Here is a 12,612-nt window from a genome sequence, read left to right as displayed (position 1 = left end):
AAACACCACGGGCTCTGCAAGCACAGGGTCTGGTTGGGTACGCTCATCTCAGGTGCAAAGCCCCCACGTGCCGTGCAGGTCTCAGCCAACTCAGGCACCCAAGTGCACAGCACAAGCAAACGCTGCCTAACCCAAACCGAAACACCGAAACCTGAACAAAGCAATTCTGAAGCGGATGCAGCCAGAACTGCTTTTGTTATCAGTCACAGAGGGGAAAATTCATTCTCACAATGAGTAAAATGGCACGGAGGTAGAAGAAAGCCACCTCATAAGATGCAGGTCTCCTTCCCTCTGAGATTCAGAAGCACTGAGGATGCATTTGGGAGGAGAGACAGCCCAGCTGGCCACCACCATCCCTACCGAGACATCGTGCAGCCATTCTGCATGATGTGCAAATGAGAAATGCTATCAATCATCATGAGCCACACGTTAATTATGGATTAAGCCAAATTCTGCATGTAAAGGATATAATGGCTGAGGTCTGCAACAGCAAAGGCCAGGACTTTGCTACTACAAACACCACAGTGCACGTTATCGTCTGCATCTCAAGGAAGGCAGAGGAGACTACCAAAGCCGTTCAGATGGTGAGTTCCTTAGGAAACATGCTAGACACTCAATCCCTTTCTTGTACCAGACCTACGCTAGCATTTAAACAGAACCTCCTGTAGTGATCTTTAGCAAGGAACAGATGTGTTTTTTGAGTAATGGTTAGTGTTACTTAACTGGTTATATTCACTAATGTAATTGACACCTATTCCATCATCCTTAATACACCCACTTCTTTCTCCGATACCATAAATAGATTAGAAAAGTTTCTGCAGATGGCCATGACCCCATTTGTTTGTGCACTTAGCCATGTATGAATCACTCTTGGCTTGTAGCAGCACTCTGGAATTACTGAAAGATAACTAGTCGGCACAGACACCAATAAATGAATCATGCTTTCCACAAGACCAAACCTTTGGGCTTTTACAGACTCCAATTACAAAGTAAGAAGAAAAGAACAAAGAAATTACTCAGTCTATTTGCACAAAGTCATGCAGAGTTGATTCATAGTTTTACAGAATTATTACTGACAATCATTTGTAGGGGGTTAGAGTAACAAACCAGCTACTTAACATATTGGGCAGGATGAAGAGAGCAGAAAAAAAATCCCCAAACCACGTCCTGCATGTGATTCTTTAAAAGTTGCATCGATTTCTCTGCAAGCGCCTCTTTTCACTGTCAGTATGTTCCAGGCCAGGGGGTTAACCGGCTCTCCTTCTCCAAGGCTGAATTGTGCTTTGCTGGGCTGCCTGGGCCAGGCTCACAGACGTGGGAAATGGGCAATGCTGCTGCACCTGCTGCAGCGCGCGCCTCGTGCCAGCAAAACGCCGCGCGCATGGCTCCTCGTCACAGCCTGCAAGAGCAGGGCCTGGTGAACGGATCTCAGAACTGACACGTGCAAAAGCACTCGCATTTCTGGGTGTACGATCCCGAATATACGCTGCAAGGGAAAGATCAGGCAGTCAGAGGCGTTTTATTAAGGATATGTGCGAGACTGAATGCGCTGAGCACGAATGTGTGAGCCACTTGAAAGGGCCGTGGACATCCACCAACACTGACAACTTGTGAGGCAAGTTTCAGGAGATGTGCAAGATATCTTTATGTAATGCCACAGCCGCTGACAACATTGCCACATACCACAAATAGACTAACCATGCCCTGCTCTGCACGGAGCGTAAACCTAGTCTTGCATCAGCTGGGAATCAGAAGTCTGATTACTTGGGAAAATTGGGGGTCCTGTATCAGCTATAACCTGAGCAATGTTATCTTCCTTTACACACTCAAAAGGAAGTGTTAAGGTAAAAAATGGAAAGGTGATGGGAGACTCGGTGCCGTCCTGACCCCCACAACATGCACCAGTGCATCTGTGCTACAGCTGCATCGGCAAGGCCCACGGCCACACCGCCTGGCAGCCGCCTCACCAGCACCACGCAGCAGCGAGGGATGCAGTAACAGGGATGGCACCCAACAGAACAAAGTCACCGCATTTTGGAAAAGGACGCAAGCTAAACACGATGCTGTTTGGTAAGGCCTTGCAGTGCTGCTACCCTTTGCACTTACCTAAGACCCAACTTCACAGGCTCATTGAGCTTGCAGATGAAGCAGGCAGCCTTCCTACACACCGGCTGAGCTTGGTGCAGGGCAGAGCTCCCAGCCACGTACACCTTGGAGTCAGTGCTCAGGACAGGCCAAAAGCAGGACAAAAAGAGTGACTACACAGCTCTGCATCAATTTGGGAAAACTTGCCTGCTTGTCCTTCGTCCTTAAGGCTGCTCACTGCCCAAGAGAGGTAAACCCAACCCAAACTGGCTACAAGAAGGAAAGATGCTACGTGAGATTTAAACACAAGCCTTAATAAACATTCCCAATTCCTACCCCTCTCCTACTCCATCCGTACTACATAAAGTAAGGCAACGAGCTCTCTTGTATAAGAATATGTAGGCGATGACAACCTCCTCCCTCCACACAGAGTTTATCTGAGGATGTGCAGCAGATAGAAGGGGAAGAAAAAGGTTCCCACCAGCACCACTACGGCAGCAGCAGGCTCTCTTCAGAAGGCTTCTGATTCAGGGTCTTCGGGTGCAACAGCAGACCGAAAGGATGCATGTGCTGAACGGGAACCTCTCCTTCCAGGTGGAAAAAAAAGCTAAGTCAGGAACCTGCAACGTTAGGTGGGAGCTCAGCTAAATGCTGTACAACGTGCTGCAGCAGAAATGCTAATGCAAGCTTAGGTTTCACACTGGAGATATTTCAAAAGATTTGCAAAGCTTTGATAATATTTAACATCTCTGCTAATTTCTTTTTTTGGTGTAATCATAAATTTACCATAGTAGCCAAAAGATCTGGGATGAACTACAAGTTCCAGCTGGCTGCAAAGCAGACAGGAATAATGTGCGCTGTTACTATTTTCTCTCACAACATACCTCTGCAGAACTGACTTAAAATGAGAAAAGAAATTGTGAAACTGTCATTACAAAGAAGCATTTAAAATGCAGATCAAAGTGCTGCCTTGGAAGCTGTATTCCTTGCCAAAGCATCAAAGCTCTCCTTACTCTCAATAGCTCCCCAAATCCTCTGATTTGGACGATAAACTTCTACAACTGAAATCCATCTGCTTCAAAAAAATAAAAAACAAAACCCAAAAACTCCGTTCTCTGGTTACCAATGACTTCTTTAACGAGTTCTTTTTAAGCTATTTCCTTGTAGTGCTAAATCACTTAACTTCACAAGGGGTGTGTGCCTGCGTACACACACAGACCCTGCCCCAACACTTCTCCAGGTACTCAGCGCTCAGAGGCACACAGCTCTCCTGCACAATGCCCGTGCTGTGGACCTGCACCCCGAGGAGTGCCAAGCCCGCAGCGATGCAGCAGGGATGCAGCAGCCCATGGGACTGGCTCCAAAGGGCAGAGAGGCAGGATAGGATCGCATCCTGGCCCCATGGAGGCGAATCCTGCCCCCAAATCCTGGTGCAGAGCAAGCAGTGCCTCCGCAGGGCCGATCCCCGCCGTGTCTCCTCACCTAGGACCCGCCGAGCCACCTGCCTTCCGCCACCCGAAAGAATTATAAAATAATCAGGCGGCAATTTCGCCCCGCAGACGGGATGAGCACCGCGAAAAACATCCCCAGCACCACTAATGAGTCCTTTGCTTTATGTACGTCTGGGAGTGTGCTCACGGTGTGAACAAAGTTTCTAGCTAATTGCGGCAAAGTGGCCCTTGCACGGCTCTCCCCGCGAGCTGCCCAGCCAGGTTTTATTACCTCGCATGTAATCAGCCACCAGGAGATGCACGCTATCAGGGAACCCGAAGGATCTGATTAGATAAACTGCACACCACGCACGGATCTCCCTGCAGGAAGCAAGGCGGCAGTCGGGTTTGAAAATGAAAAGCCATTGCAAATAAATGACCTTTCTTGGCTAATTAGAGTTACCAAATTCTGACGGTTGCTGTTACCTGAAACAAGACCAACAGACATGACTGCACGGCGAGTTACTCAGGAAAGGAGCTGGACTCTAATTACCGCCTATTAGTGACACCGTGTATTTTGGTACTTCCCCTGGAAAGGTCTCCTCATGTCTATCCATTTATAATTTAGGTTTACAAATTCATTCTAAAGCTGGATTTATCTAACCGCCAACTCTCAGCCCCAGAAAGCTAAAAATATTAGCACATTTGGTGAGGAACAGCGAACAGAAATAAATAAGCAGAGGGAAGGTGTGCTTGTAGGTATTCCTCTCTCCATCTGCAAAGCAAGCAGCACTCGTGAGGCTCATTCAGCACCCTGAAAATTTCTTTGGGGGGGTCAGACCCCACCTTGGGAGCTCTAGGCTTGAAGGAAAGCAGGAGGGGTGCAGCATGTCACACACTCCTCAATGCCAGAGCTCTCACAGGCAGGATCTGAAAGCACAACACTGGGTGAAAGGAAGGCAAGCCAGGGGCTCGTTCAGGGGGCAGAGGAGATGCACCTCCTTCAGACACAGCCTAACAGGACTTACTGTGTCAGACACCCTCCCGAATACACCCTGATGCCGAGGGAAGAGGAGGCATTAGCCAGCTCGTGTTTCCGTGCTGCATTATGCATGATTCCAGGCGCCTCTGAGCGCGGGTGTCGCGGGGCTGCGACCCGCCTCGCCGGTGCTGCGCCGTGCAACGCGATCCAGGTGTTCACCCAGGGGAGAAGAAAAAAAAAAAAAAAAAGGGAAAAAAAAAAAAAAGCAGACTATTTTTCCTCCCATTTCCTCCTCTGCGTCTTTTAATTCTGCCATTCAACCCTGGTTATAAAACGCTCCGATTACATCGCTGCTCGAGGGCACAAAACCAACCCTGCCTTTACGACCCCGGCGCTGCCCTGGCCGGGGGTGACGGTGGGAGCGCGCCCCGGGCATGGTGCTGCTGCTGGGGTGCACACAGTGATGCTGCCCTGGGCGAGAGGCAGTGCTTGGCATGGATGGGGAGGCAGCCAGGGACACACGGGATTCTCCTGGGTTTGGCTGAAGTCAAACCAAGAGCCACAACCCGAGCACGCTTTGTGAAAATGCTCTGCAGCTGGCTAAGGGGCCGGAGGCAGCCCTGGCTTCCCTGCGGGTGCTCCTCCTGGGGGAAAGCTCGAAGGGGGGAGGAAAAAAGAAGTGAATGTGTATTATGCAGTCCTGAAAGAGCCTGGAACTGCCACTGATGCGGTGTCAGGGGAGAAAAGATCTGCCAAAAAAGCAGCCCGAAGTGGAAAGGAGCACGATCCCTGCTCGAGCCGCCAGCAAATTTGGTTTGTTATTAAACCGAAGAATGTGAAAACCTCAAAGCCTCGGACAGAAACCTCCCTGCCAGCTCGCTCGGCCCCCCAACACCTCGCTCCCCCCCAGCTCCTTGACTAGGGCCAGCACAGAAGCCAGACCTCTGCAGGACCTCTGAGGAACCTCTCAGCTCCCCACACCGTCCCAGCCCTGTCCGGGCACCTCAGCCCCTCTGAAACCCCCCTGGGGCACGAAGCAGCCCTGGCACGGGTCAGGTCCCTGCTGCTGGGGCTGGATGGAGAGGGACAGCAGCCGCGGGATGCTGGAAAACCCAGCCGGCTGTGCTGCCCGCTGCGGGTGAGCAGGGAGCTGGCGGGGAGGCAGGCACGCCGCCGCGCCAAATAATTAGTTATTTACGGACTCTTCCGACGCGCAGCTCACCCCTGACCTCCGTCACCCCGCCGAGGCGATTAGCGACCACTGCCGCAGACGTCTGGCTGCCCAGCACCGTCGGCACCACGGCGCAGCCAGGGCAGGCCCCGGCCCCCTTCCCAAACACCCCCCCCGGCTTAATCCTAATCCTAATCCGGGAGCCGCGCAGGGTCCAGCTGCTGCCGCCGCACCGCAGCCCACCGCGCGGAGCAAAGCCTGCGAAGAAATAGTTTTGGGGATCAGTTGCACGGTTAACCTAATTAGAGGGTTAAATTAGGAGAGTTTACAGCTCCGCCACTTTCCCGAAACGTGCCGGCGTGGTAACTTTGGGCTGGGAAATGAGAGAGCATCTGGTGGTAGCTGCCCAGAGGTTCCCTCAAAGTCCTATTGAAAAGGTAAATACAAATCAAGCTGTCTGAAGGGAGCAACGCTGTAAAATGAGTTTATCTCAGGGAGGTTCAGCTCTGCCCTCCCCACTGAAGCCAGACGGAGGGGGCGATGGGGTCACGGCCCCCACAACGCCCCCACAGCCCCATCAAGGCACCGGCAGTGACAAAACCTATCTGAAATGAAGGGAGAAAGAGCAGCGGCGATGGAGCTGGGTGCCGGGCTCCGGGAGGTGACAGGGACAGGCCGGCTGACAGCAGCCTGCTCCAGGGGCTTGGGGCCCGTCCGGCTCCAAAAAGAGGCACCCTGTGGGGTCCTGGGGTGCCCTCCCACATCCCCGGGGTGGCACACACACAGCGCCCAGCCCGGGCACCAGCCTCCCACCGGGCCGGTCCCACGCTGAGAAAAAGAAGACCAACACCAAAATGCTCTCGCTGCAAGGTCCGAGCACAAAATGGAAAAGCCGGAGAGCTTCCAACAAACCCTCACGCCAGCGGGCTGGGAGCGAAGGTTTTCCTCCAAAAGGCGCTGCCCGTTCCAATCCCCAACTTTCACCGTACCCACGAGCCTCGCTCAGACCCGGGGCCAAGGCTGTGCTCCTGTAACTGCGTGGGACACAGCTCGTGCTGGCTGAGGCTGACAGAGGCAAGAACTGTATCTGACAGAGAAAAGCACTGTATCTTCATTATTTACACGCTGCCATTGGTATGCACGCCTAGCCCGGCCTGCTCGAGTCAGGGAAGAATAATGGTCTATTCAGTCCCGGCAGTGTTAATAAAATCAGGCAAATCCAGCTTAGTTTTGTCTGAACACGAATGAGATTAAATCAAGATTAAATGTGCAGCCGGTACAAAGGGGATGGTTGGGTGCGAGGATTGGGCAGGAACACGTTTCCGTAGCGGTGTGCGAGCGCCCGCGGAGCTTCCCTGGGCCGCGGCCACCTGAAGGGAGCAGGGCTGCAAGGGGACGAGGTGTGGGCAGGCAGCACCGGCCGAAAGGCACCCCAAATAGCCAGGGACGGATGCCGGCCCTAACACGGCGCTCCGCAACCCCGCCGGAGGTAACGGGGCAAAGTCTGTGCTGCCAGGGGCTGGCACGGCTCGGCTCAGCCGACTTTCCCCTATACCCACCGGGAGCCAGCCTGCCCCAGCCCCACGCTGGGGGTGTAGGAAGCGAGCCCCTACCCCGGGCTCTCGTTTGGGGTCAGTTTGCATCGGGTTTAGGGCCCTGGGCACGCAGCAAGGTGCTTGGAGGGGTACAGCCTGATGTCCCACACCCAGCCCGGGACACCCCCAAAGCCTTCCCCTGCTGGAGGCAGCCCAGAAGGCGGCTGAGCCCCGCTGCCCAGCCCCGCACGGCTCCCCCCCAGCTCCGGCTCCTTCCTGGCCACTGGGGCGAGGGCGAGCGGCAGCCGGGCGGCGGTGGCCACGGAGGGCAGGCGCTGTCCTCGCTGCTCCCCGGAGCTCCCACAGCCCGGCTGGCCGAGGGGGGGACAACCGGGCAGGGCTCCCCGGGAGGGGGCTCGGGGCCCCCCGGCACAGACGGGAGCGGCTCGGGGGGCGGCCAGGAGGGAAGCCGAGGGGTGGGAAACGGCGGGGCCAGGGTGGCCCCGGGGCCACGCGTGTCGCCTCCCCCGGTCACCTCCCACGAGTGTCCCCCCCCCACGAGCGGCACCAGCCCCGCGTGGCACCCCCCCTACGCGTGCACCCACAGCCCTGCACCCCCCATGCGCGAACACCCCACGCGTGCAGCCCCCCCCCCACGCGTGCACACTCAATGCACGCTGCCCCCCTCGCACCCTCACCCCTCGCACACTCGCCCCTTGCACCCTCGCCCCCCCTGCAGCCCCCCCCGGCCGGCCGGGCACTTACTGATCTCCATGCTCTGGAACAAAGACCTTTTGCAGTTGCATGTGCAGGACACATTGGGCTGAAGAGCTACGGCCGTGCTGTTCAGACCCATTAAGTTATACATTTAAAAAAAAAAAGAAAAACAAAAAAAAAAATAGAGAGAGAGAGAGAGAGAGAAGAGAGAAGGAAAAAGGGGGGGGGGGGGGGAGAAATAAAAAATTAAAAAAAAAAAAAAAAAAAAAGAAGGCGACGGCGACACAAAGAACTTCCCGGCCGCCGAGCGCTCTCCGGGCAGCACCACATAAAGCCGGGGCTCCTCCTCGGCGCGGGGGGGGGGGTGTGTGGGGGGGAGCCGGGGGGAGGGCAATGCAGCTGCGAGCAAAAATTGGAAATAAAAAACCCGGCGCGGCGCAGCGCCCCCCCCCCCCGCAGCGGCACGGCCCGGCACGGCACGGCCCCGCCGAGCCCCCTCCGCTCGGCTGCCGCTGGGCCGCTGGGGGCGGCTGCCCGGCGAGCGCTCGTTTTCCTTCTGCGCTTAATTAATTATTTTTTTTTTTTTATTTTTTTTTTTTTCTTTCTCCCCGGGGGGGGGGGTGCGATGCGATCGCTGCCCGCCCCTCTCCTCCCTCCCTCCCTCCCTCCCTCCCTCCCTCTTCCCCCCCCCCCCCTCGCGGCTCATTCACGGCCCCGCGGCCGCCGCCAGCCGCGGGCGGGCCCCGTGACGTCAGCGCCAGACGGGGGCTGCCCCTCGCGCCGCCCCCCCCCTCCCCGCCCCCCCCTCTCCCCGTAACCCCCCCTCCCCAGGGCCCCGCTCGCCCCGAGCCCCCCCCCCCCGAGCCGCAGCCCCCCCGGCGGACCCCCCCTGGGAGGGTCCCGACGAGGCGACCGGGGGATTTGGGGGAAAAAATGCGGGTTTTAGGGGCGGGGGGGGGCTCGCCGCGATGTTTGCTCCCGCGGACCCCAAAACGCGCGGATTTTGGGTGGTTTTCGGTCAGCCCGGGAATGGAGCCCGGCTGCTTCCAGCGAGGTAAAAGGGAAAAACTTCATCCCTCCCCCGAGGGCTCGGTGTGCCGAGGTGTAGTCAAACCTTCTTTTTTTCTTTTTTTTTCCTTTTTTTTTTTTTTTTAGGGGAAATGAACCTGAGGAAACGGGGGGGTTATAACGCAAACGCTGGAAGCAGCCTCGCAGCGCTGGGGCGAAGGAGCTGCTGCTGGGTGAACACAGCTCCCGGGAGGTGCAGACAGCCCCAGCACCTTCCTGGGCTGCCCTCTCCCCGTGAGCCCCCCCAGCCGGGATTTAGGGTCGGGGACGGAGCCCCCAGGACTGCACTGAGGGGGCCGAGTGCGCCCCATGGAAACCCCGACCCCTGTGCAAAGCCGGAGGTGGACGGATGGTGCCAAGTCTGGCACCGCTTTGCTCATGGGGAAGCTTCGATTTTGCTTCCCCTCCCCAAAAATCGCCTTTCTTTCTCCACGATTATTTACAAACCAACGCTAAGCAAGCGCCTGCGCTTCACAAAGCCTCCGGAGGCCCCGTCTGGTCCTGAGAAAACGCCCAGAGAGGAGGAACGAGGAATTGCCAGGTTGTTTAATCTTTTACTCCTTGCCACCCGCCAGATGGTAACTCCCAGCGCTTACTAATCCGCAGGAGCCACGGCGGAGGATCGCGCCTCTTGGGTGGAAGTGAGCTTCGAGGTTTGGCTCCCCGGCGCTGCTCGGAGGCGCTGCTGAAGCCCAGGAGCCCGGGGAGTGATGTGGAAGCCCCCCTGGAAACCCCTCCTGGAGCTCACTCTGCAGGCAGCAGCCTCAGCCCGTGGGGAGCACGGGTGGGTGTTAGGGGGCTCGGGGCCCGCTCGGCCCCTCCCCAGGCTGTGGCGAGGTGCTGGGAAAGAAATCATGGCCGTGACTGCCGTCAGTCGTGGCAGGCACAGGGAGCGTCCAGGAGAAGCAGCTTGCCAAAAATTACCTGGAAAAAAACCTACGCGAGGAGCGGGAACGAAGCACTTCCAACCCTATTTTTATATCCCGCTCCCAGCTTCGCTTTCCTTATCCGTGGCATGGGAGGAGTGACGCTCACCTGCCTTTGGGCTTCATCCCTTCCACTTGGTACTGAAATTGCAGTTTCTCTCGTGCCAGGCAAATTTCTAGAAATGCTGTGTGAGGAGGCGAGGAGCGGGCCGAGGGCCTGCCCGCCTCGGGAGGGCCAGCCAGGGCAGAGAGAGGCGCACGCAGCCACCCGGGCCGTGCACCCACCTCAGACAGCGCCATGTGCTGCCCCACGCTGTTATTATTCAGCTGGAGTCACGGTGGTGTCGTTGTAAAGCAAATGGCGACTGAGTATCAGAGACCCAACCCCAACATTTCAGATATTTTCTGACATTTTAAGACACAGACGCGGCCCGTCCTAAAATGATCATAAGGACGCGAATGCAACTATAAGTAATACATTCTTCGTTAGTGTCATGTCCAAGGCCTGACTACAGGATTTTGTGTCCTCTCTCCATCCTGGGTGCCTTCTGCATCCCCCAGGGCTTCACCCGGCCACCCAGGCACAAGCAGAGGGGTCAGGGCAGGCGGGCAGGAGAAGCCCTGGGCCGAGTGCCCGCTGCAAGGTGTCCGCCCTCGCCGTGAATCAGCCTGCTGGTTCGGGGGCAGTTTTTACAAGTTTGCCGAGCTTTGGTGGAGGGAGGCTCCAGTTTCAGATGCAGGCCGATGCAAGTCCACACATCGTCCTAGCCCTCCTGAAAAAAAAAAAAAAATAAAGAGAAAAGAAAAATAACTGTTTGCAAGTTGATGCTGGTTTAAAAATGCGCTGTTTACCACTAACCCATTTCATCTGAACGACTCACGTGGCTGTAAGAACAATCAGCATTTTTCCACCATGATTTAAGAACAAATAATTAAAGTCATCCCAGATGGGCTTGTAAAAATTAGAGTACATCAGCTCACTTTAACTGACTTATCCTGTTCCTGGACCGACGCTACCCACCCTCCAACCTGCTGCAATTTTTCCAAGCTTCTTCTGTACCAAGCACCGAGCGCTACCTGGCTGGTGCGACACTTCTGGACACCAACTTTTGTCGGTTTTGGCACCTGCGTCCTGTCACTGCTGAGCTTTTCTCAGTTTCTTTTTATGTTCTCCCTAGAGGCGCCGCTGCTGGCTCCAGGAAGCGCGTGGGCACCGCGAGAGCGGCGCTTCCTGCTTCTCCAGCTCCCAGGGTGAGCCGGGGCAGCTCTCTGCACCTCACCTCCTTCTGCAGGGTGGAAAGGGAGGGACCCAGGGGAGCTTTCACAAGATTTGAGGTCCTCGGACCAAGACACTTCGCTCTGCTCTGGGTACTCAGGGCTGTAACATCATCTCGCCGCTTGCCACACCAGCAGCCGCTCGTTTGCCTGTGCAGTCACGTTGGTGTCTGTGCTTTTATTCCTCACGGCAGCACTTGAGCGTTAGTTAAAGATTTGAATGACCCTGCATAATCGCTGTAGTGCAACGCTAAGGATAAATTCATAAACGTAATTGGGAAGAGAGATCCATATTAGAAATAAGTAACCCTAAGAGTCAAATCATCTCCTACCCAAAGTGGTTGGGGAGATCTAAAGAAAAACAAAACAAAAAATTCAACAACTCCCCAAAGATTTGTTAACTAAACAGTTGTCCATTAAGGAGCCCAAATATTTCACAGCATTAGTCTTTGGATTAATGTTAAATCGATACGCGCTAACGCAATAGGGCAATAGTTACCATGGTGAATAATTCTATATTTATTTTCAAGCAAGCCTTATTTCGAACAATTCCAGACACGGTTTCTACTTTCTGGTTACTAAAGTCTTTATTTATTTATTTTTTAACTCTTTGGTACCAGGAACTGGGATTTTCTCCCTGACAATTGTAACGAGATCTCTGCGGTGATAGAGAACAATGCTGGGCAGGGACACAGATGCTTGCCAGTTTCTTGTTTCCCTTTGAAAGTCAGCACAGATTAATCTCAGGTATGATTTAAAGCGCAGCAGCTATTCTGAATTAATTCCTCAGTAGACGAGCCCTCATTGTTGTCTGGAACATCAGACGCGTTTCCTTCTGAGTCTTCATCCCATGCGATACGTGTTAATAACCTACTGCAAACATGAATCCACCTGAAGTGATCCCAAATGCCCACCTGCGTCTTCCCTGCCACTCTGCCCACTGGCCGTGCCCCGTAGCACTTTCTCTCTCCAACCCCTTTCCCTCATGTCCCCCCTTTGAGCCCAGGCCCCTTTTCTCTCCCCAGGGCTGGGGCAGGATGGTGGCACTGGGACAGGAGCCCAGTGGCCCTCAGCAGCCCCCCGGTGCTCTCTCCCTCCCTGCACAGCCCCACACTGGGCTGGGGCCCATGTGGCTGGTGGTGTGCCCAGTCAGGGGCACGAAACCTCAATGGGCGTTGGTTTGCAATGCACGTGCTTGTGAAAGCCACCAGTGGAAGCCACCAGCACATTCCTCCTTCTGCCTCAGCGGGGACCAGACGTGAGGCTTCAGGGCTTGGGGACACCTGGCCCACGTTCACCCCGCAGGAAGCAGGAGGCCCTGAGCACCATCCCCCTGCGCCTTCACAGCCCCAGTGGGCACAGCTCATCCCCTCGACCCCAAAACCAAGAGGAGCAAAAGCTGGTGGCGGGTGTAAAATCAGAC

At 55.3% G+C, this 12,612-nt stretch overlaps 1 protein-coding gene and 1 long non-coding RNA gene across 4 annotated transcripts in view; one reads left to right on the top strand and one right to left on the bottom strand.

Annotated features, from left to right (window-relative positions):
• Window positions 1-8,522, bottom strand: part of PMEPA1 (prostate transmembrane protein, androgen induced 1) — a 43,395-nt gene extending 34,873 nt beyond the window's left edge. For 2 of the 3 annotated variants that reach the window (XM_082773548.1, XM_082773549.1), the window contains exon 1: window positions 7,969-8,522. In XM_082773548.1, the coding sequence (XP_082629674.1) occupies window positions 7,969-8,071 (103 nt within the window). In that variant the 5' untranslated portion in view covers window positions 8,072-8,522. Of the gene's footprint in view, window positions 1-2,566; window positions 2,680-7,968 lie in introns of those variants that run through there. The other variant, XM_082773550.1, reaches the window with a different exon arrangement.
• A 312-nt stretch (window positions 8,523-8,834) lies between these two features.
• LOC309884549 lies at window positions 8,835-10,725 on the top strand. The gene is made up of 2 exons (XR_014318641.1): window positions 8,835-8,974; window positions 9,076-10,725. It is a non-coding gene; the product is annotated as an uncharacterized lncRNA (long non-coding RNA).
• Window positions 10,726-12,612: the final 1,887 nt, after the last annotated feature.

Source organism: Aythya marila (genome assembly GCF_965140915.1).
Source record: "Aythya marila genome assembly, chromosome: 16".
Classification (NCBI taxonomy): Eukaryota; Metazoa; Chordata; class Aves; order Anseriformes; family Anatidae; genus Aythya; species Aythya marila.
Note: the sequence above shows the minus strand (reverse complement) of the source record. Positions and strands in the feature narration are given on the sequence as shown.